Source organism: Onychomys torridus, chromosome 11 (genome assembly GCF_903995425.1).
Source record: "Onychomys torridus chromosome 11, mOncTor1.1, whole genome shotgun sequence".
Classification (NCBI taxonomy): Eukaryota; Metazoa; Chordata; class Mammalia; order Rodentia; family Cricetidae; genus Onychomys; species Onychomys torridus.
Window position 1 is genome coordinate 34,376,241 of NC_050453.1, and position 23,772 is coordinate 34,400,012.

At 42.7% G+C, this 23,772-nt stretch overlaps 1 protein-coding gene across 1 annotated transcript in view; it reads left to right on the forward strand.

Annotated features, from left to right (window-relative positions):
• Tnn (tenascin N) overlaps nt 1-23,772 on the forward strand; it is an 85,155-nt gene that overhangs the window by 32,659 nt on the left and 28,724 nt on the right. Inside the window, 8 exon segments of the mRNA XM_036201840.1 lie at nt 6,265-6,528; nt 10,124-10,387; nt 11,130-11,393; nt 13,822-14,085; nt 15,828-16,091; nt 19,957-20,174; nt 20,176-20,221; nt 22,930-23,193. Coding sequence (XP_036057733.1) covers nt 6,265-6,528; nt 10,124-10,387; nt 11,130-11,393; nt 13,822-14,085; nt 15,828-16,091; nt 19,957-20,174; nt 20,176-20,221; nt 22,930-23,193 — 1,848 coding nt within the window.

Genomic DNA, 23,772 nt, shown 5'->3' on the forward strand with positions numbered 1-23,772 from the left:
AAGGAAGTCAATTGTGAAGATTCCTTTCCTATGTTACCAGGATGGGTGTGGGGGATGCCCACATAGGATGTAGAGTCCAAAGCAGGATCAGGAGGGAAGATCCACTCTCACTGGTCTGCAAGTCAACTAATTCCTGGTAGCAAAACTTCTACTTCTTGACTAAAGCCTTTTATAGTCACACTAAATGTCACAGCCTCTGAGTTCTTACAGCAATTAATTGCATCTGCCATTGAACTGGTAGTTAACCTTTCAAGTATATTATCCCAACTAGACTATTAGCATCCAAAAAGTGTTTTTATTGTCAATTATATCCTAAAATCAGGATGAGATGCTTTATTGGATTGCAAATAAAACTATGGTGTGTGCCCTACAAAAAGAAAAAAAAAGAAAGAAAAAAGAAAAAGATACTATGGTTTCTGAGGTCCGGAAATAATCTCAGACCTGGTTGAGACTATCAGTTAATTTAGGAGACAAACAAATTTGTTTTCTCCAAATGTCTTGTATCTCACAAGTTGAAAAAGAGCACCAGAATTTAAGAACAGCATATGAATATGTAGGGAGGGAAGAAAGTAGTTCAGTTATTTTCCATTTAACAAGTCGACCAGTGGAACTTGTTAAACCGAAACTCATAAAACTGAAGGGTCTCCAAATAAAAGAGTCTATTGAGCTGTTACAGCTGCTTGACAGAAAGAAACAAAATACAACCCTGACCAGGTTCTTGGACAACTTCCTTTGACTATTAGCAACAAGACTAAGTAGCAATCGAAAATATGCACGTGGGATGTACAGCCAAGAACATATTTATAAAATTCTGGGAAGGAAAGCGTGTGTGCTTGACACTGAGTCTGCGCTGACGGTAGGTAAGAGAGTTTGGATTATCATTGGTAGCAGGAAATGTGACTCCATGTGCCATTTGTGGAGTTTGTCTAGGGACTGCTGCTCTGCCACAGTCAGGACCTTGGGTTATGTTGCAGAAAAGAATTCAAGACAAAGCAATGAAGCAAAATTAGGGTTTGTTAAGGAAACGGAGGTGCATACTCAAGGGATAGGTACAGGCTTCTCAAGAGACAGAGACTAACAAGGATTTGACAACATCTATAAAGTATTTTGAAGTCAGGTTGGTCAAAGGACAAGATCTACATTTAAAAATCTAAAATTGAAAGTAAAATTAAAGTGCTTTATTTGTCAGTGAGATTAAAAGGTGGTTTATGATTATAGTCTTCAGATTCATGAATGGGCAAAGGAAGTGATGGGAAGGAAAGTTTGGGTGAAAAAGGTCAAAGAAATTCTTACTGTACCTAGATCAAAAGAAAATAAAGACCTCTTTATCAAGACCTCTTTTTGACTGTAAACTCTGTTCACAGCATTTTAAAAATTTTTTTAGTTTCAGAAAAGTACAGGTCTACAGATAAAAATCCTGATCTGGTTGAACTCAAAGGCCACTAACATTTTGTTCTTAAACATGATTAATTAGTTGTTTTGTGTTCTGTTTCATATAGCTCTCAGGAAAAGTGATGTTGTTTCTATGTAGTCTTTAAAATGGGGTATGTGGTTTCAGAACCTTTCCCTTCCCACACCCCCTTAATTTTCCCTGCCTTCCTAACCTGCTTCAGGGTTAGGCAGAGTGGAGAATATTTTGGGGGGTAAGAGAGCAGTGTCTGTTGCTCTGGTTTAGTCTACTTTAATTACAGGTAGACAGGGATGGTGGCCCCAGGCAGTGACTAGATTTAAGTCAAGGTTTCTATGTGGCATTGAAGAAAGGGGAAAGGTCTTGTGGTTAGTTTCACCCAAAGTTGCTAACTGAGTCATTTCCTTTACCATCTTCTTTCCTCTTCCTCTTCAGCTATTCTTTCATCAAGCTGATATCATGAGAAAGACAAGGCTGACAGTGGTTGGTGAGGACCCCCAGTGTCAAGCAGGTGGGAAGTTGTAGCTGGAGGAGGACACTGGGGCCAGGTTGGAGAGATCCTGATTTGTGGATGAGGCTACAGCTGTAACTCATCTGTGATTTGGCCCACACCGCAGCTACTGGAAGGTTTTGCTGTGTGGAAAAATGGTTTAATGAGCCCCACATCCCCTCTTGGCAGACAGGGAGGTTTGGGTCTTGTGGCGCTGGCCTCATGCAATGTGACATTTTGTAAGTGTGTGGGGTCCGTCCATGAGGTCTACCTCTCATTCTCTGATGTCAGCATCTGATTGCTATCCTTGTTCCAGCCTGTAAATAATTAGGAATCACAGCTTTGTGAGGATCCCCCTTCAAGTTTGCATTGTTAAAGAGTTGAGAGAAAGGGGAGGAGAAGGAGGCAGAAACCAGCAAGTTCTACTCTGGTCCTGTCTCTAGCTGGACTTCTGAGGTTCAATGTATAGATCTAAAGAGGTTCTAGATATAGAACTGGACTGATTTTTCTTTCCTGTATTCATAACCAAGATTTATTTATTTATTTGGCTTTTGGCTCGATTGTTACCTAACCCAGGTCTTATCCTAAAGGAAACCCAATGTTGGGAAGATAAGTACTACAGAGAAAGAGGTGCTTTATTCAGTGACTGGAGAATGAAGAAATTGGAGCTTTTCCTGGAAAAACACCCTGATTTGGAGAAGTTGAGGAGTAATAGACACAGGATAAGAACGATGAAGGAGAGAGAACCCCCTAACGAAGAGGAAGGATGCTATTGTCTTTGACCAGGCAGAACTCTTTCAGAAACTCTGGTTCCTCCTCTTTCCATGGTCTGTGTGTCCATGTGGCATCTGGTAGAGTGTTTAAACCGTGGAGGAGGACTTAGCAAGGTCTAGGTCAAGTTATAATCCTGCATATAAGTTTAGAGAAAGCATTTCTCAAGTGATCAACACGTCTACATGCAGTACGGAGTAGAATCTGACCCAAAGGGTACAGCAGCAAAGATGACAGGCACACAAAGGTAGCAAGCCTTCCCAACCCACTTTAGTGGCTCATCAGACACATGTGCATAAAAGTAGAGAGTCTCTCTTCCTAGCAAAGTGTTCTTCCAGTCCTCAAAAAGCAGCCTAGGCAACTCTTACCGTTACAACCACACACAGGATGTTTTCACAGCAAAGCCAGCGGAAAACTACACTGTATTTAGCTTGCTTGTGTGACCTACCATGTTTGTGATTTTTAAGTGAAGGGCACATGAGTCTAGAGGGTTTGTTTAGGGTTTTTCTTGGCAGCTACTCTATCTCTTGAGTGTTCTGAGGCTCCTGAGGGAAATAAAAAAACTCCAGGGCTGGCCATGTTGGATCTTTCAGTACACACAGATGGCTCTGATCCTACCAACCACTGGCCAGTACAGGGTGTCCAGAAGCTATGGGCTAAGTACTGACTAGGGCAAGGTAGAGAAGTGAGAGGCACTGCTGGGGTCCTGGATTTTATAGATGCGGTGGGTCTCTTTGGAGAGGGTGAGGGTTGGGGACTTGAGGAGCAGGACTGCACTCCTGTCTCTGTGTCCTCACCCTAGTCTCATTTCATCACTATTGCCCCAGATGGAGCTATGGCCTTGGCAGATTGTTGCCATCCCCTCCTAGCAAGCACAGAATCATTTTGGATAGGGGGCAGGGAGGGAATCCATTACTGTGTGCATGCTTTCTTCTGAACAACCTTAGAGCCTCCCCCCACCCCGAGGTTGGGTTTGGGATGCTGTTGGCTTTTGCATCCAGACTGCCCCTCTCTCACTTGCTTTCTTTGCCAGTAGACAGAACTAGCACTCCAACAGCTCAGGCCATTTTCTCTCTGCAGTAGTCTCCCCAATCACAAGATACTACTACTTGTTATTTCAGGCCACCATAGCCTTTCGGAGCATATTTTATTTTACCTGCGATTTGTTATTAGTGGTTATTCCATGTGGATTGATGAGATATCAATCATACTGGATTGGGTCCACCAAGATGACTCAATTTTTAACTTTTTAAAAAATTTTTATTTATTTATTATGTACACAGAAGAGGGCGCCAGATCTCATTACAGATGGTTGTGAGCCACCATGTGGTTGCTGGGAACTGAACTCAGGACCTCTGGAAGAGCAGTTGGTGCTCTTAACCTCTGAGCAATCTCTCCAGCCCCCAATTTTTAACTTTATTATCCCTGAAAAGATGGTTTAAAAACAATAAGGTTCCAAACTGAGGTACAAGACACAGCACTTCGGCATGTTGAACTGGAGCAGGAGGACTAGACACAATTTAACCCATGCCAACACTGATCCTCAGCTCATGGAGCCATTCAAAGATTGTTAGTGGAGTGACAGCCACGGATTTTTACTACTATTGATCTTAGACAGGTTATATAACCTGTCTAAGTATGTACCTAGTATAAGTATATCCTTAAAACTTACTGTTCTGAGAGTGGACGACTTCATTAGTTTCCTAAACTAGTGAGGCACCTGGTAAATGCCTTTGTTTTTCCCATGAGATTTGATAACCAATGTATGAAAAGCTCATGACCCCGGTGTGTGCTTAGTAGATGGCAGTTGACTTACTAAATGAAATATGAACTGCCTCTGGTAATGGAACATATTTCATCTTTTCATGCAAATAAAACACTGCCCTTATGTTTGATAAAGGTGCACTGTAGCTGAGGTTGAAAAATGGGATGGTGTGAAGTTGTAACTTCTCTCTGGAAATCCCTTTCTAAGAGACCAAGAGTAGATGGGGGGTCAAGGAAAAGAGTTTAGACTAAGAAGTTATCCTGTGGCTTTTTGCCTAAAGAGATATAGATTTGTGTGCAGAGGACATTCTACTGTCATTTCTGAGCTTTGTCCTGTTCAGTATCTTTATCAGCAGTCGTGATGGATGTGTATAGATGACTTACTTATAAAATTCTCCAGTGGCAGGAAGCTGTACAGAAAGGTGAGCATATCGGATAAAAGACTAAATTATGAATGGAACTCAGAAGGTAAAAGTAATAAGTAGAAATGTTGGGTCAGGACATTGTTACACATTGCATAGAATGGGGGTGATGGGGCTTAACATGGAAGCCCTCATTCTTTGATGTACATCAGAGTCACTTAAAAGTGTTTACTACTATATATATATATATATATATATATATATATATTTGAGGTAAGGTTTTGCTCTGTGGTTTAGTCTGGCGTTGAACTTCATATATAGCCCAGGTTTACCTTGAACTCATGATTCTTCTGTTTCAGGCTCCCAAGTGCAGGGATTACAGGCATGGACCACAACCACCAGGGAGCTATGTGTATATGTGGTGGTACTTGTCGCTAACCCTGGCATTCAGGAGGCTGAGGCAGAGGATTGTGAGTTCAAGGCCCAGCCAGGCTATATAGTAAGACTCTATCCCACCCCTACCAAAACCCCAAAACAAGCAAGCAAACAACAACAAAAAACAAACAAACAAACAAAACCCAGAAAAGCAGCACTAAACATAGAGATGCCAGGACTCATTCTAAACTTTCTGAAGTGATAGCCCTGCTGGTGGCACTTGGCAGGGACCTAGTGTTGACAAATTTGAGGATTCCAAAGCTTGATAAAGGTTAGTAAGCACTGGTATGAAAAGATTGGGGATTTTCTGAGGCCATAGGTACACGGTGTGTTATTGAGAAGTATGTGTGTGTCCAAGATACAGCTGACAAATTGTTCTGAACATGCTTGACCTCAGCATAGACTCCTGGCTGTTTTATTTATTGGTAACTGCCGAGTGCCATTATGTTCCCTGCCATACACATTGCTGTGAGGTAAATGAACTAAAGTTTTGGCACTTTTATTTGGGAAAGAAAGAAGAAAGGAACATTGTATAGATAGATGATAAATGCCAGGTCTAGAAACTTTAATTTGGAAGAAGTAGATAGAAGAGGCCAGTTGTTTCGATTTCAGGAGACTTGAGATGAGGAAGGATAACTGTTCTTGACTACTTGCTGAGTGGTCTCCTAGAAAGGGACTTAGAGACAGCCCATCTGTACCCATGGTAGATACTTTAAAGGAGTTATACTTCATGGAAACTTCTGTGTTAGTGATAGCATTGATTACTTCTTAGGGTATTTATCAGCTGCACCTAATGGAGTTTACTCAATGTATTCAGTGATCTGTACCTAGAATAGCTTTTTTTTTTTTTTTTTCAATCTACCAGGGACCTATTCTCAGTTTAAGGTTAAAGCAGATGTTAGATGTCCCCTGTCAGAGTTGAAGGAGAGATCCCCTTGCATTGTGGAGCCCACTGACATGAACCTTAAAGCGACTGTGGATTTTTACTAGGCAAGTAGTTTCTCTAACTTGTTTTCTTGTGTGTTTTTATGAAGAAATTGACGGACCAACCAATGTGGTCACTAATCAGGTGACAGAAGACACGGCATCTGTCTCCTGGGATCCAGTGAGGGCTGACATAGACAAGTACGTGGTGCGATACATCGCCCCTGATGGGGAGACCAAGGAGAAGGCAGTACCCAAGGACCAGAGCAGCACTGTTCTGACGGGCCTGAAGCCAGGAGAGGCATACAAAGTCTTTGTGTGGGCAGAGAGAGGCAACCAGGGAAGCAAGAAAGCAGACACTAAGGCCCTTACAGGTAATGGGAGACTGGGAGTTGGGTAGGCTTCTTCCGGGTATTGAGGAGGTTGCTTCCGATGGTGAAGATGGTTGCCACTTTGCATCAGCTCTTTTGTTTGTAGGTTTGAGGATATTTACAAAAGCAATTTTAGAAAAATCTTTATTATTTTTTGTCTAATATATTTTGATTATATTCTTTTCTCTCTCCCAACTCCTCCCAGATCCCCCATCTCACTTCCCTACTCATCCAACTTCATGTTCTTTTTATATCTCAAAAAAGACCCCAAGAAAAATAATAAAACAAAACAAAACCCCAAAACATCAAAAATCAAAACAAACTGAACAACCCCACCCCTCTCTGTAAAACAAAAACAAAAACAAAACAAAAAACTCATTGAAAAACATGGAGCTTGTTTTGTGCTGGCTGTCTATTCCTGGGCATAGAGGGCCTGCTTGGAATATGATTGATATACCCAATGATACTCCACTGGAGAAAATGGATTTCTCTTTTCCCAGCATGTACCAATTGCAGATAGCTTCTTGGTTAAGGGGTGGGACTTTGTGTCTACTTCCCCTGCTCGGTGCTGAGATTTTTGTCCCAAAACAAATTTCAATGTCATGTTTATGATTTTTTCCCCCATTTTAACTTCATACTGAGAAATGAGACTATTTAATAGAAATAGTCATACTTATTGGGATGGAATTTCATATACATATCTCTTGGAGTAGGGTAAAACTTTGTATATATGTATGTATGTATGTATGTATGTATGTATGTATGTATGTATGTATTTATTTATTCTCTCCTCCAGTTTTCTCCCTCTGCCCCTTATCAATCCATTCCTCCTCTGTTTCTGTTCATAAAGGGGCAGGCCTCCCATGGGTATCAACAAAGCTTGGCATATGCAGTTGCAGCAAGACTAAGCTCCTCCCCTTGTATTAAGGCTGGGCAAGGCAATCCAGTATGAGGAATAGGATCTCAAGAGCTACCCAACGTGTTAGGGATAGCTTCTGCTCCCATTGTTAGGAGTCCCTCAAGTAGACCAAGCTACACAACTGTCACAGATATGTAGAGGGCCTAGGTAAGTCCCAGGCAGGCTCTCTGGTTGTTGGTTCAGACTCTGTGAGTTTCTGTGAGTCAGGTTAGTTGTTTCTGTGGGTTTTCTTGTGATGTCCTGGACCCCTCTGGCTCCTATTTTTATTTTTTAATAAAAACTAAAACCATGGGAGCACCTGTGTATTTGAATGCTTATTTTAGTTTGCAGTGGTGAAGAGGCACTTTGCATGTAGGAGCTCTCTTTCAGACCAAGGAAATGGTTTGCCTCCTACATCAGCATCTGCCAAACTCACCGATTCTTCCCATAAACATTCGGAAACACAAGGATCTCCAAACTGCAACCACTTGCTCTGCTCAGCTCAGGCCTTCAGGTGTTCTGAGACACACTGGGACATGGCTTGGCCATCCTTTGTGTTTAAACACTCCTTTGGTGATTCCCTGAATTCACAACAGCCTAATGGGTATCCACCTGCTCATCCAGCACACTTAATAGGAAGTCAGAGGGAAAGGATGCATTTATTGTGTCTGGACAGTCACTAAATACAGAGAAAACTTCAGAAAAGTATGCACCATAACTAGGAATATGGTCTCAGATCTTTGGCTCTTCAGAGTTTAACCCCAGCGTGGCCACTTACTAGCCGAGCGACAGTGAGTCAATTTCTAGTTCATAAAATGGCTCAGGAGTGTCTATTTCATAGGGATATGGTGGAGGGTGGTTTACGTTGAGTGTCTTGGTTAGGGATATGATTGCTGTGATGAAACACCATGACCAAAAGCAAGCTGGGGAGGAGAAAGCTTTTTCAGCTTATGCATCCATGTCACAGTTCATCATCAAAGAAAGTCAGCACAGGAACCCAAGCAGGGCAGGAACCTGGAGGCTGGAGCTGATGCAGAGGCCACAGAGAACTGCTGTTTACTGGCTGGCTCTCATGGCTTGCTCAACCTGCTTTCTTAGAGACTCCAGGACCACCATCCCAGGGTGGCTCCACCTACAATGGGCGGGGTCCTCCCCCATTGATCACTAATTCAGAAAATGCCCTACTGGCTTGCTACAGCTCAGCCTTAATGGAGGCATTTTCTTTTCTTTTCTTTCTTTTTTTCTTTTTTTTGGTTTTTTGAGATTTTGAGACAGGGTTTCTCTGTGTAGCTTTGTGCCTTTCCTGGAACTCACTCTATAGCCCAGGCTGGCCTAGAACTCACAGAGATCTGCCTGGCTTTGCCTCCCGAGTGCTGGGATTAAAGGTGTGAGCCACCACCGCCCAGATTGGAAGCATTTTCTTAACTGAGGCGCTCTCCTTTCAGGTGACTTTAGCCTGCGTCACGTTGACATAAAACTATCCAGCACAATGACTTAATTCATATAAAGCAACAGACACACAGCAAGAGTCTTAGTTTGGTTACTGTTGCTGTGATAAAACACTGATCAAAACAAATTTGGGGAGGAGGAGGTTTGAGGAGGTGACCCCTGAAGAGAGCCTGTAAGGAAGGTGGGAGCCAGCAGGGAAGCAGCATGTGTAAAGGCCGCAAGTATGAGGTTGGGCAGTCAGGTAATCTCAAGTGTCCTTTTTGGTGGACTTGGTTGTGAGGTGGTACAATAGCAAAGGCTAAGACTGGGGCATTACAGTCAGCTCAGTGTCCTAGGAGTTAGAGCCTTTATCCTTCTGTGGCGGATGTCAGTGGTGTGGTCCCATCTCTACCTGTTTTACTGAGGTGACAAGCAGGCCTGGCAAGCTGCAACTTGCAGGTTGAAATGCTCTTTCCTTCTGGGAACACTCTGGAGGAGCTGGCCTTTAGAGCTGGGTAAGAAAGGCCTTGCTGTTTAGCCGTACTGTTCGGAGTTTTCACTCGAAGGCCTTACCCTTTGAGGAGGAAGTGATATCCCATTCCTGAAATGCCATTATTAATAGCAAGCCGGGTCAGCACTTACCATGCCGCGGTTCATCTCTGAGGAAGGACTGCTCCTTCCTTCTTTGTAGAGGTGCAGAGACAGAAACCTAAATGACACAGTTTCTCCTGTGTGAGGTACCAAGAAAAACCAGCGCCGAGGCTCCAACCCAGTTCTGTCACATAGACATCCAGGCAGGTTCTACTAGGGTCCTTTATACTAGCCCACACCTCCGTTCCATTGGTTTAAAGGTCGCGCCATTCCCTGGCCACAGACACAATGCTCTGTGTACAAAACACGGATGGCTCCTACTTCTACAATGTTTTTCTACCCAAAGAACATATCCGAGCAGGTGGAGATTATTGAAATGTACTTGCCTTCAGGTGCAAGGGGTTAGGGAACTGCGAGAGAGTGCTATGTAATCTATGGTAAAGGAAAACTTTGCATGTAAAAGCCATTATTGATCTGTATATTGGCATGGTCTAAAGACCCATCCATTTATGCTAGTAGTTTGTTCTGATCACTTGTCAACACTTAAAGTCATAAGCTCTCTCAATCTCCGGCGTATAGCTGACTCCAATTAATTGACATTGTAATTTTGGCTATGCCTTTGGCCTTTTAGAAACTAGAAAGTAATAAGACCTACCCTCTTATTTTGTATCTTCCTTCAAGAAATTGACAGCCCGGAAAACCTGGTGACTGACCGGGTGACAGAGAACACTCTCTCTGTCTCATGGGACCCAGTGGAGGCAGACATCGACAGGTATGTGGTAAGCTACACTTCCGTGGATGGTGAGACGAAGCAGTTTCCGGTGAGGAAGGATCAGAGCAGTACAGTCCTGACTGGCCTGAATCCAGGTGTGGAGTACAAAGTTTATGTGTGGGCTGAGAAAGGCGATCGAGAGAGCAAGAAGGCCGATACCAAGGCTCCCACAGGTAAGCAGAGAGAGATGGACTATTGGAATGAAATAGGAACTTATGGATTTGTGTGCACGTGGTACCACAGGTTGGGGGTCTGAGATGAGATACTACAACCAGAATGTGGAGATTCGTGATACTGGGGGTGGGGTGGGGGTGTAGAGATAGGTCAGATGGTAGAGTACTTGCTGTACCATCTGAGTCTGATCCTTAGCGCCTGTGTGAAAAGCTGGACGTGGTAGCACAGACTTGTAATTCCAGCACCATGCAGGCAGACAGGTGGATCCCTGGGGCTCATGGGCCTGCCAGCCTAAGCCCCATCAGCAAGCCTCAGGACTCAGAGAAGTACAACTGCATAGTAGTAGTGCTTTTGTCAGACTCAGTGGATCTGTGTAGAGGGTCTGCTTATAGAAATATCTGTGACAATGCTTTCAGAGTTCTCCCCGGTGAAGTAGCCCTTGATAAAATGATAAATTAGGTATCCCAACAGTGTGGCAGGTGTTTAATTGGCTGTCTTGATGTTCCATATGTTACTATGAAGATGTTGTTCCTTCTACATTTTAGGGAACCAAAAGGCAAGTATAGCTAGCCTGACTTTGAAACTGAGACTCAGAAACTGCATTTTCCCTTGACTCCCAGCAGAGACTTGGTGTGGTAACCCATCGCTTGCTGAGTGTTCTGGGAGATAAAAGGCAGGATAATGGGGGAGGGGGGTGCCTTCTACTGCTACAGCTTAAACTTTCAAACATTTTCTTTTCAGATATTGACAGCCCCAAAAACCTGGTGACTGACCAGGTAACAGAGAACACTCTCAGTGTCTCCTGGGACCCTGTTCTGGCCAACATTGACAGGTACATAGTGAGCTACACCTCTGCTGATGGAGAGACCAGGGAGGTGCCGGTATCTAAGGAGAAGAGCAGCACTGTCCTGACTGGCCTGAGGCCGGGCATGGAGTACAAGGTCCATGTGTGGGCCCAGAAGGGGACCCAGGAGAGCAGGAAGGCCAACACCAAGGCCCCCACAGGTGAGGGAGCACGCATTACCTCTATGCCATTGCTAAGCTTCTAAGATGTCTAGGTTGATTTTGCTTTCTCTGACCTTGGCAGTCAGGATGATTTCATTGATTAGAGGTGATAGTGCTCCCTAGCAAATTGTATACCTCCTTCTCTCAGAATGCAAGTCTCCTATTGTATTCTCCGAACTGTGGTCTTTAAAGACTGATGCTTATTGCTCATAACCTCCACCCTTCTTCTCTGCCTGTGCACCTTATTTGTTATTAAGGACAAACGTTTCATTTGGCAAGAAGCAAATATGAAGGCAGCGCAAGTAACTGTCATCTCGAGGGAGCCAGACTTGTAGGTCGTGAGCTACAAACAGCTTCCTCTTCTTAAAAATTCCTCACTTGTTTAAACCCTTCCAACGAAGTTTGTTCCTGTTTCTGCCCTTCGGATGAATGTTTTAGGCAGAAATCATTGCAGTGTTTTGTTATCTAAAAATAAGCCAGTGTCTAGTCCCCCCAGTGTTGATTTTTTTAGTAATGAAAATGTCCGTTTCCATGTAAGAGCCCATCCTTCATATGCTGTTAGCTGTTTGCATGCTCCCTGCCTGCCATGGGCAGGGCATTACTCAGCTTCTCTTCTGTCTTCCTCCCAGTACTTGGAGTCCTGTTCTTTTAGCCGGCTAAGTACAATGTTTTTCCATCCTGACCCATTACCTCTCGTCCCTCCTAACCCCCTAGCTCACTTCCTCTAATGGTTGGTTGACCAGGATTGGCCAGCTGAGGATCTGATGGAATCATCTCACACCTCTAGATAGTCCCCCAGAACAACTCTTGACAGAACCCTCAGGCACACCCCATTTGCTCAACTGATATGTAGTCCATGGGAACCGCACACACATCCCGTGTCCCTTCAAATAACAAATAGTCTGTGTGAAAAGCTGAAGTCTCTCTCGTTCTGTGTGAGAGCAGCCAGCCATTTTTCTCATGTATGAGGTATTTTAGCCACATGTCACACACCAGCTCATTGTGCCCCATGCTTTAGAAAAGGTTTCTCAATCTCATCACTATTGACATTTGAGCAGGACACTCCTTTGTTTCAGGAGGGTGTGTGTGTGTGTGTGTGTGTGTGTGTGTGTGTGTGTGTGTGTGTAAGGGTATCCCCCTCCCCTATAGTGAGTTGTAGCAATCAGAATGTCTTAGGCATTGCTAATCACCCCTACTGAGATCTTTTGCTCCAAAGCCAACACAAGAAGCTCTACCAGGGATCCTGATGAAACATATTGAGTTCAGACCTCACCCAAGGGACACACAGTCTTTTGAAATAATTCCATACTCTAAGTCCTAGCATACTGGCCTTTCCAACTTCCTAAACATGTACATGGTTGGTCAGTCAAGAATCCTAAAACTGTTGATCCTGCCTTACTTGTGGGAAGTAGGAATTTAGATACCAATTTTCTTGTGGCCATACCCTAAAGCAACATATGAAGTAGACTCTTTGTGCAAATGACCTTAGGAAAATGGCTTTTGCAAGGAACTGTTTGGAAGAAGGAAATATTACTAGTTTATTGATAAAACGTATTTTTGATTACCTTCTGCTGTGTAGTATGGAGGACAATAATCTCTTGGGTTTATAAAGTGTCAATGAATTGATTTTATCATCAATAATGATGGTTGAAATCGTGGACCTCTACTCAGTGCTAAGAACAGTCATAACATATTGTTAACTCATATGATATAACACTATGATGTAAAAATCTACAAGTTATAAATTAATATCTCTCTTCTCCTGTTTTTTGTTTCCTCCATGGAAGAAGTTGAGGGACAAGGGCTGGAATGCCCTTGGTTACATTTTGAATCTCAGATTGATAAACATTGTTTTTATTTTAGTTGATAGAGCTAACCACACAGATACGTGTACACACACACACACACACACACACCACCACCACCACCACCAAAGAAATTCCATTTTACAAATGCAGAATACAGTGAAGCAACTTGCCCAAGTAATAAAACAAAGTTAATAATTGATGAGAGTGATGCACATGTTGAAGATTAGTTCCTGAAAGAACCAGAAGTCGACACAGCAGTCTGTATATAATTTTGGAGGTGAGGAAGAAGAGCTTAGAGACAAGGCTGAGGCTGGCTGATGGCAGAGCTGGGATGAGGTTTAGTCCACTGACTGGAACCTAAGGTGCTTCCTGGCCCTCAGCTCTGCCTCTTAAGGTAGAACCCAGTCCCTTTGGATGCACTGCTCATTCCACTGTCCTGTGCTGCCCCCTTGAGGCTCTGAGTTCAGCTGGGGAGACAAGGTCTCTGTCGATGAAGCATTGGAAATGCACATAAGGTATGGAGGAACCTTAAGAACTGGAAACTCTCCCAGCCAAGGCCAAATGGTCTCATTCTTTGGTGCCTGTGACTACTACCTATTGATCATCTCTTTTCCTTTTAGATATTGATGGTCCCAAAAACCTGGTGACTGACCAGGTGACAGAGACCACTCTCAGTGTCTCCTGGGAGCCAGTGGAGGCTGACATTGATAGGTACATGGTTCGCTACATTTCTGCTGATGGAGAGACCAGGGAGGTTCCTGTGTCAAAGGAGAAGAGCAGCACTGTCCTGACAGGTCTGAGGCCGGGCATGGAGTACAAGGTTGATGTGTGGGCCCAGAAGGGGGCCCAGGATAGCAGGAAGGCCAACACCAAGGCTCCCACAGGTATGAACATTGTGGACTGAGGTTGTGACATGTTTCATGGTAAGCCTTAGAGGGGGGGGACACTTGCAATTCCTTCTCTGGCCTTGGAAGAAACCAATGACTGTAGAGGACAGAGTGGCAGGCTTTTGTTATATACCCCAAACCATCCCCGCACACCCTTTACACTTAATCCAGAAATATAGACCTCATATTTTGGTCTCAAGAAGATTAATGATTCCTCAAATCTATACACTGTGCTTCTAATTGTGTGTTTTCCTCACTGTCAATCACTGAATTATTACAACTTGAAGATGAAATGACATAAAGAAAGCATATGCTTTAGGATCTGGGAGTCAAGTGCTTTAGGGAAATAGCTTTTGCTGGGATATTCTTGGAACGGGAGTATTTATTGTTCTGTTAGTGAGTAGATCCTCTTTTGAGGACTATGTGTTCCATTTTGACAGTCATAGACTTGCAGTCATGCATAACAGCAGTGGATAATTTTAAGGCTTTCCCATTCTTTCATTTGCAAAGAATAGCCTTATTAAGATGTGTTTACGTATAAAATTCAGTCTTCAGAGTATACAGCTCAGCATTTACTATTACATAGTCACATAATTGCCCAACTCTTAGCCTGCATGTTTAGAAGATTTTCATCACAATAAGGAACGTGATATGCATTACCAGTTATTGCCTATCCTCATTCCCTCCCCACAGGTAGCAACTGCTATCTGTTTTACATTTGTCTGTTCTGGACAGTTCTAATACATGGATTAACACAGTATGTGGCATTTTGTGGTTGACTTCTCTCATAAAGCATAGCTTTCAGCTTCATCTGTATTATAATATATATTGATACTTATTTTTTATTAAAATTAATACTTGCTTGTATGGATATACACATTTATTTGCCAGTTTGTCTTAGTGGCTATTTGGTTTGTTTTCATGTTTGGACTATCATGAATAATGATATTGGGACATTCATTTCTCTTAGGTAGATGTATTAGAACTGAATTGTTAATCCTACATATTTAATTTTTGAGTTCCTGCCAAACTAATCTCCAAAGCGGTTGTGCCCTTTTACATACCCACAAGCAAAAACGAGAGTAATTTGTTTCATTTACTTGTCCCTGAGAAGTATTTGTTGTGCTTGGTAGTACAGGAAACCATGTTTCCATTCACAGTTGAGAATCCTCAATCTACTGGAGTGCATTATTTCTGCAATTCACAGTTAGTGGGTAATGCATAGGGTTTGATTCATAAAATACTCATGGGCTATGCAGCATCTTATCATGCATGTATTTAGGATCTACTTTCCTAGGTGAGGAGACTGAGGTTTAGCTAACTGCTGAGGTCTCTAAGGCCACTGGGCTGGGACTGCAACCCAGCTTCTCTAATTCTGAGTACGTTACTGTTTTCCCTGTCCTGGGCTACTACCTTGAGGACTCAAGTAGTTGTGGGGACAAGGTGTCTGTCCATGAATCAACTGAACACCAATATAGGAGATGGGAAAAGTGTAAGAGTAGGAATGCTCAGCCTAGGCTTAATGATGCCTGGTGTGTGTGTGTGTGTGTGTGTGTGTGTGTGTGTGTGTGTGTGTGTGTGTGTGCCTGTGTTTAGACAAAATCTTTTTGAACAGCCTATATTGATCTCAAATTCATAATCTCATGATTCCCTGCCTCAGCCTTCTGAGTAACGGGACTACAGACTCAAGCTATCACACTCAGTTTACTAGTGGTTATTGATCAAGCTTTTCCTTTTAGATATTGATAGCCCTAAAAACCTGGTGACTGAGCAGGTGACAGAGAACACTGCCACTGTGTCCTGGGACCCAGTAGAGGCAGACATTGACAGATATGTGGTGCGTTACACCTCTGCCGACGGAGAGACCAGGGAACTCCTTGTTGGGAAGGAGGAGAGGAGCACCATCCTGACGGGCATGAGACCAGGTGTGGAGTATCAGGTCGACGTGTGGGCCCAGAAAGGGACACGGGAGAGCAGGAAGACCAGCACCAAAGCCCCCACAGGTAATGGACATTGATATCATCCTATGTGTATGGGAGGTCATGCTTGGGTTTCTCTCACTGCTATTGGCCCAAATCAATAATTTGGAGAGAATCAGGATGGTAGGACATTGTCATACAGCTTGTAGCATCTCTCAGTGCTGGTGACACATTCTCTCTCTCTTTTTGAAATAATAAAAAGGGTTTAAATAAAAAATATTCTGGTAGAAAGGAGGTGATGGGCATCATCCATCAGCAATACATGATTAGAATGTTTTCAACTTTCTGCTACTTACAGCCGCCATGGTGTGATTCTGTGAAGTTCAGTCCCAGGGCACAAATGAGTTTCTGAGCTACAGAGGTATCTCAGGTTTGCATGATGTTGGGCCAGTGAATAGGGCAGATGCCACACATCTTCTGATCTAATCCATGTGGCAGGAAGCAAACATTAAATTATTCTTCAACACTGAAAAATATTCAATAAATATTATTCTCTTCTTTATTATCATCATTATTTATTTTATTATTATCCACTCCTTCTCTCTTTCTAATCAGAAAGGGTAAGGCCTCCCCTAGGTGTCGACAAAGCATGGCATACCAGGTTGAAGTAGGAATAAGCTCCTCCCTTTGTATTAAGGCTGGATGAGGCAACCCAGTATGGGAAATAGGTTCCTGAAAGCCAGCTCAAGCATTAGGGACAGGCCCTGATCCACTACTAGAAGTCCCATAAATAGCCCAACTTACACAATTGGCACACATATGTAGAGGGCCTAGGTCGGTCCCATGCAGGCTCCCTGTCTGTCAGTCCAGAGTCCATGAGCTCCTATGAGTCCAGGTTAGTTGTTTCTGTGGGTTCCCTTGTGATGACCTTGACCCCCCTGATTTGTATAATCCTTCCTCCCTCTCTTCAACAGGCTTCCCCTTAGCTTGGCCCAGTACTTGGCTGTGGGTCTCTGTATTTGTTTCTATCAGTTACTGGATAAAGGCTTTCTGATGACAATTAGGGTAGTCACCCATCTGATTACAGGAGATGGCCAGTTCAGGTATCCTCACATTATAGCTAGGAGTCTTAACCGCGGTCATCCTTATGGATTCCTGAGAGTTTCCCTGGCACCAGGTTTCTCCCTGACCCTGAAATGCTCCCTACCCACCTTCTCATCAAGATATCTCTTTTATTACTCTCTCCCTCCATCCCACCCTAACCTGCCCAACATGATTCCTCATGATACTATGATCACCCCCAGTTTACCCAGGAGATAGCTTCTATCTCCCCTTCTCAGGGAAATCCATGTGTCCCTCTTTGGGCTCTCCTTGTTACCTAACCTCACTGGGGTTGTGGATTGTAGCATGGTTATCCTTTACAACTAAGGGGGATCTAGGTTGTTTCCAGGTTCTGGCTATTATGAATAATACTGCTATAAACATAGTTGAGCAAGTGTCCTTGTGGTATAATTGCATCCTTTGAGTATATGCCTAAGATTGGTATAGCTAGGTTTTGAGGCCGATTGATTCCCAATTTTCTGAGAAACTGCCATATTGATTTCCAAGTGGCTGTACAAGTTTGTGCTCCCACCAGCAGTGGGGAGTGTTCCCCTTATTCCACATCCTCTCCAACATAAGCTGACTTAGTGGTTTTGAGCATAGCCATTATGACAGGTGTAAGACAGTATCTCAGAGTTGTTTTGATTTGTATTTCCATGATGGCTAAGAATGTTGAACAATTCAAGTGCATCTTGGCCATTTGAGATTCTTCTGTTGAGAATTCTGTTTAGATCTGTACCCCATTTTTACAAGTGGATTATTTGGTACTTTGAAGTCTAGTTTCTTGAACTCTTTATATATTTTGGAGATCAGCTCTCTGTCAGACATGGAGTTGGTGAAGATCTTTTCCCATTCTGTAGGCTGTTGTTTTGTCTTATTGACCATGTCGTTTACCTTACAGAAGCTTCTCAGTTTCAGGAGTTCCCATTTAGTAATTGTCTACCTCAGTGTCTGTGCTACTGGTGTTATATTCAGGAAGTGGTCTCCTGTGTCAATGCATTCAAAGTTACTTCCTACTTTCTTTTCTGTCAGATCCATTGTAACTGGATTTATGTTGAGGTCTTTGATCCACTTGGACTTGAATTTTGTGCAGGCCAATAGATAAGGATCTATTTGCGTTCTTTTACATGCTGACATCCAGTTATGCCAGCACCATTTGCTGAAGATGCTCTCTTTCTTCCATTGTATAATTTTGACTTCTTTGTCAAAAAACCAGGTGTTCATAGGGGCAGTGTATCTCTTAATGAGGACTTCATATGCAGCGTTATACCTCAGCCTCATAGAGATTGGTGGTGAGCTAAGTAATACAGTCCTGTGTAGCATGAACAAGTCCCTGGGTATGATCTCCTGCATGAAAGTAAAAGGACCAGTGGTGGTGGGTGGCTTCTCCCCAGTGTTCTTCCAACTGTGTATCAATGTCAAAAGATTTCTCTTGGTGAAGTGACAGAAGGAGATATATATGTGCTCCAGGAAAATGACTTTCTCTGTGGTCACTTTGGAGTAAGAGGAGGATGTTACTTTCTTAGTGGTAAATCCCCTTTTGAGTGCTGTGTTCCATTCTGAGGATTGTACCATTGGTATTTCACATGACATTTGGTAATTGTAAGGCCTTTTCGTCTCTGCTCACACATTTGTTAAGAACAGCCATATTAAGAGACATTTACATATTAAAATTCACCCTTTAAGATGTGCACTTCAATGACTTTAGTATGCTCATAGTTCTGTAACTATTGTAGTTTATTACTGGAGTCTATGCTCATTACCAAAAGGAACAGAGCTCAAGCTCACATCCATTGCCAGTCACTTTCCAACCCCACTGCCTCCAAGTCTGTTAGCAATTGCTATCTGTCTTTATAGAGTTCTCTGTTCTGGACATCGTTTATACGTGGATGTATAATCTGTGTGCCTCTGAGGAGATGCCTTTCACTTTCCAGGTTTATTTGTGTTATAACATGTATCAGTATGCAAATTAGTATTTCACAGTACATGTCAGCACATTTGCTTTTCAGTTTCTTAGTTGTTTGACATTTGGATTATTTTAACTTTTCAAAGTCTGTTATGAATAATGTTATTGGGACATTTGTATATAAATATTTTTGTGTGTATGATGCTGAGGATCAAACCTAGGACCTGGTACATGCTAGGCCAGTGCTTCCCTATATTCCCACCTTTCTGTGCACAAGGGTTTTGTATACATATGCCATCACTTTTCTTAGTTGTGCAAGTAAGAGTGGAATTGCAGGATCATTTGGTAGTTCTCACTTTAACTTATTAGGAAAACAATGTGATAGGATTCTACATGTCCACTAGCAATATTTTGCCCTCAGAGTGTTTGCTGACTTGGCAGAGCAGGAGTCAATGTCTCCACCTCACATTTGAGAATCCCCCGATTCTATGAAATGAGTGGTTTCCATAGTCACGTGGCTGATATCACATGGGTTTGATTTCAGAAATACTCATGCATTACTGAAGTATCTTATAATTTATTAACCTTGGCTCACATTTACAAATGATGAAAGTAGGCAGGTATCAGTTGCCCAGGCTGATGGCAGAGCTGGGATGAGGTTTAGTCCACTGACTGGAACCTAAGGTGCTTCCTGGCCCTCAGCTCTGCCTCTTAAGGTAGAACCCAGTTCCTTTGGATGTACTGCTCATTCCACTGTCCTGTGCTGCCCCCTTGAGGCTCTGAGTTCAGCTGGGGAGACAAGGTCTCTGTAGATGAAGCATTGGAAATGCACATAAGGTATGGAGGAACCTTAAGAACTGGAAACTCTCCCAGCCAAGACCAAATGGTCTCATTCTTTGGTGCCTGTGACTACTACCTATTGATCATCTCTTTTCCTTTTAGATATTGATGGTCCCAAAAACCTGGTGACTGACCAGGTGACAGAGACCACTCTCAGTGTCTCCTGGGAGCCAGTGGAGGCTGACATTGATAGGTACATGGTTCGCTACATTTCTGCTGATGGAGAGACCAGGGAGGTTCCTGTGTCAAAGGAGAAGAGCAGCACTGTCCTGACAGGTCTGAGGCCGGGCATGGAGTACAAGGTTGATGTGTGGGCCCAGAAAGGGGGCCCAGGATAGCAGGAAGGCCAACACCAAGGCTCCCACAGGTATGAACATTGTGGACTGAGGTTGTGACATGTTTCATGGTAAGCCTTAGAGGGGGGGGACACTTGCAATTCCTTCTCTGGCCTTGGAAGAAACCAATGATTGTAGAAGACAGAGTGGCAGGCTTTTGTCATACTACCCACAGCATCCTCCCATGCTGTTTAACACATTAGTTCAAAAGAAGGACCTCATATTCTCCTTTTCATTTGTCTCTTAAAGGTTAATGATGACTGGCCTGTCCACTCACTGTTTATCAAAATAGGTGTTTCCTTTGTGGTCAGTTTCTTTCTTGAAAAGAAACAGTATTGCTGGAATCTGTAAGTTATATACTTTATTGAAATGAATGGCTTTTTCTGTGCTCACTTTGGGACAGGGGAGGACACTGCTTTCTTAGAAAAGAAACCCTCTTGAGTACTGTGTTTTCTACTCTGAAGATCCTGTGACTAATTACATACAAGAACAGTTGATAATTCTAAGGCTTTTCCATCTGTGTTTCCTCTTCAACAAGAATAGCCTTCCCAAGATGCATTTTCACACTAAAATTCACCTCCTTGAAGAGTCCAGTTCAAGGGATTTAGCATGTTCTTGACACATTCACAGAGCTGCACAACAGCTACCACTATTTCAGTGACATCATCGGCAAAAGGAGCCTCACAGCCATCACCAGCAACTTCCTGTTCTTTTTCCCTGCAGCCTTAAGTAATAAGTGCTGTCTGTTCCTATAGGTTTCTTTGCTCTGGACATTTCTTTTTAAATGAAAGTATATTTTTTGCTAATTCTTGAGAATTTCATAATGCACACCATGTATTTTGATTATTCCCACTCTTTGCCCTAACTCATCCCAGGTGCAACCCCCACTCCCCACCTCTTCCCAGCTTTGGATTGTTGTCTCCTCTTCTTCCTTCTTCATAATCCACCAAGTCCAATTTATACTGCTCATGTACTCATAGGTCTGGGGCCATCCATAGTTGACCCAGGCCACACCCTTAAAGACTCTTTCCTAGAACCCATCAACTATCAATAACTCCTCAACAGGGGATCAGGTTCCATGAGTCTGTTTCCTGTTCAGACAGGAATGTTGACTGTCTTCATGTTGTGCAAATCTTATGCAGGCACTCACAGCCACATGATTATAATGGTCTTGTTGTGTCCAGAAGACACTGTTTCTGTTCAGGTCCTCTCCAGCTTCTGGCTCTTACAGTCTTTCTGTCCCTTCTTCCTTTATGGTCCCTAAGCCAGGGTGTGTATGATACAGTCATCACATTTGTGGCTGAGCACTACACAGGCATTTATTCTCTGTACTGTGACCAGATGTGAGTGTCTACATTAACATCTGTCCACTATACAAAGAAACTTCTCTGATTAGGCTGAACATTTGTTATACATGGATTCATACATCATGTGACCTTTAGTGATTTACTTTTTTCATTAAATAGTATTCCTTGGGATCTTCTGCATTGTAGTGTGAATCCATTCTTAATTTTGGTAGTGAATATTTCATTGTATGGCTATATGACATTTTGTTTATCTATTTGTCATTTGTGAATATGTGAATTGTTTTCTTTTCTACTCTTGTGAATAATGATGCTATAGCATTTGTGTGCTAGTTTGTTTTCAAAGACATATACCTAGGAGTAGAATTTCTGGATCATTTTCTTCTTTTGTCCTTTATTTTTCAGTATATTGTATATGCCAGTATATTGATATAGTGTTTATACCACTTTATATACCCACTAGGAATAAATAAGGTTTTTTTTTTCCTCTCCTCAGACAAATTTGTTGAGTTGATAGTACCTCCCTGTTTTACAGTTAAAACAAAAACAAAACAAAAATCGCAAAGCCCTCAAATCCAGTGAAATCTTTGATTTCTATAAGACATATAGATACTTGATAAAGGTGGGATTTGACTCATGAGATATTCATGGAATATTAACTTACCTTATAAATAGTTCTAGTTCCACATTTATGGAAAAGGCAACTGAGGCACACTCAGAGCAGCTGAGCTGTCCAAGTTCATAGCTGATCAATGGCATAACTGGGATGAGATTCTTTACTGACTATAACCTAATGTATTTTCTGTCCTTCAGCTGTTCTTCTGGGGTTGGGACTAGAGCACAGCCCCTCTAACTCTGGATATGGTGGCCAATCCATTTTCCCCTGTAGCAAGCTTTCTTGTTGGACTATCTTTGGGCCTCCAGCCCACAAATAATGCCTCAGAGACTTACTATTAATTATGAAAGTTTGGCCTTAGCTTAGGCTTTTCCCTAACAAAGCCTTATAACTTAATTAGCCCATATTTTTTAATCTACATTCTGCCACAGGCTTGGTTACCTCTTCTTAGTATGGCACATCTGATTTGCTCCGAGTCTGATGGCAAAATTGCATGCCTAGATTCCTCTTCCTCTTCCCTTCCTCTCTTCCCCTGGAATTCCTTCCTATCTCTCTTGCCTAGCTATTGGTCATTTAGCTCTTTATTAAACCAATAAGAAGGCATCTTAGGCAGAGACATGTCTTTACAGTGTAAACAAATATTCCACAACAGTCCTGTTCTTCCTCTTTGAGGACCCAAGAGTCCAATTGTGGTTTCTGTGTGAAAACTGGAAACACACATGTGAGATGGGACCTAAGAATAGGAAACTCAGCCTAAACAAAATGGCCTCCATTTTTGGTGTCTCTGCTAGTGTTTATTGACTAGCACTTTTCTTTTCAGATATTGATAGTCCCAAAAACCTGGTGACCAACCAGGTGACAGAGACCACTCTCAGTGTCTCCTGGGACCCAGTACAGGCTGACATCAACAGGTATGTGGTGCGCTACACCTCTGCTGATGGAGAATCCAAAGAATTTCTGATTGGGAAGGAACAGAGGAGCACTGTCCTGACAGGCCTGAGGCCGGGTGTGGAGTACAAGGTTGAAGTGTGGGCCCAGAAAGGAGCCCGGGAGAGCAAGAAAGCCAACACCGAGGCTCACACAGGTAATGAACAGCACAGTTTAGAGGTACGACGGCTGTTGTGACAAGTTTAGGGGAAGTCAGTTTTTTTTCCCTCTGATACAGATGATTATTGATGATTATTGAAATGAGGGGTTATTTCTCCCACAATCAGCTTCCCACACCATCCCTTACCCCCTTTCAGCTGGTTTCCTTATGTGCTAGACTTTCTAAACAGTGTGTACAGTTCCTCTTCTAGGTGCATGGATCGTTTCCTAGAGATGGTGTTTCTGGGATCTTTGTGAAGGATACCAGAAAATTAAAAAAAAAAAATCAAATTTTACTTTAAGATTGTAGATTTTAGGTATGCTGTCACAAGTAAAGGTTTGCTTTTCAACATCCAAGTCATATTTTAATTATCAAACAAATCTGTCCCTAGAAATGATCAGTCCTACGAGAGGTCTTTACTGTCATGCAAATGGACTCAAACTTGTTTGTTCCTTTTTGTTTGCAACACCAAGGTCTTCGACTCGAACCTCTCTATATTGCCTGTAACATGCCTTGTATATAGAGCAAAGGCTTGATATTCCTTACCAAATAAGTAAGAATCCGTTTTGTCAAACT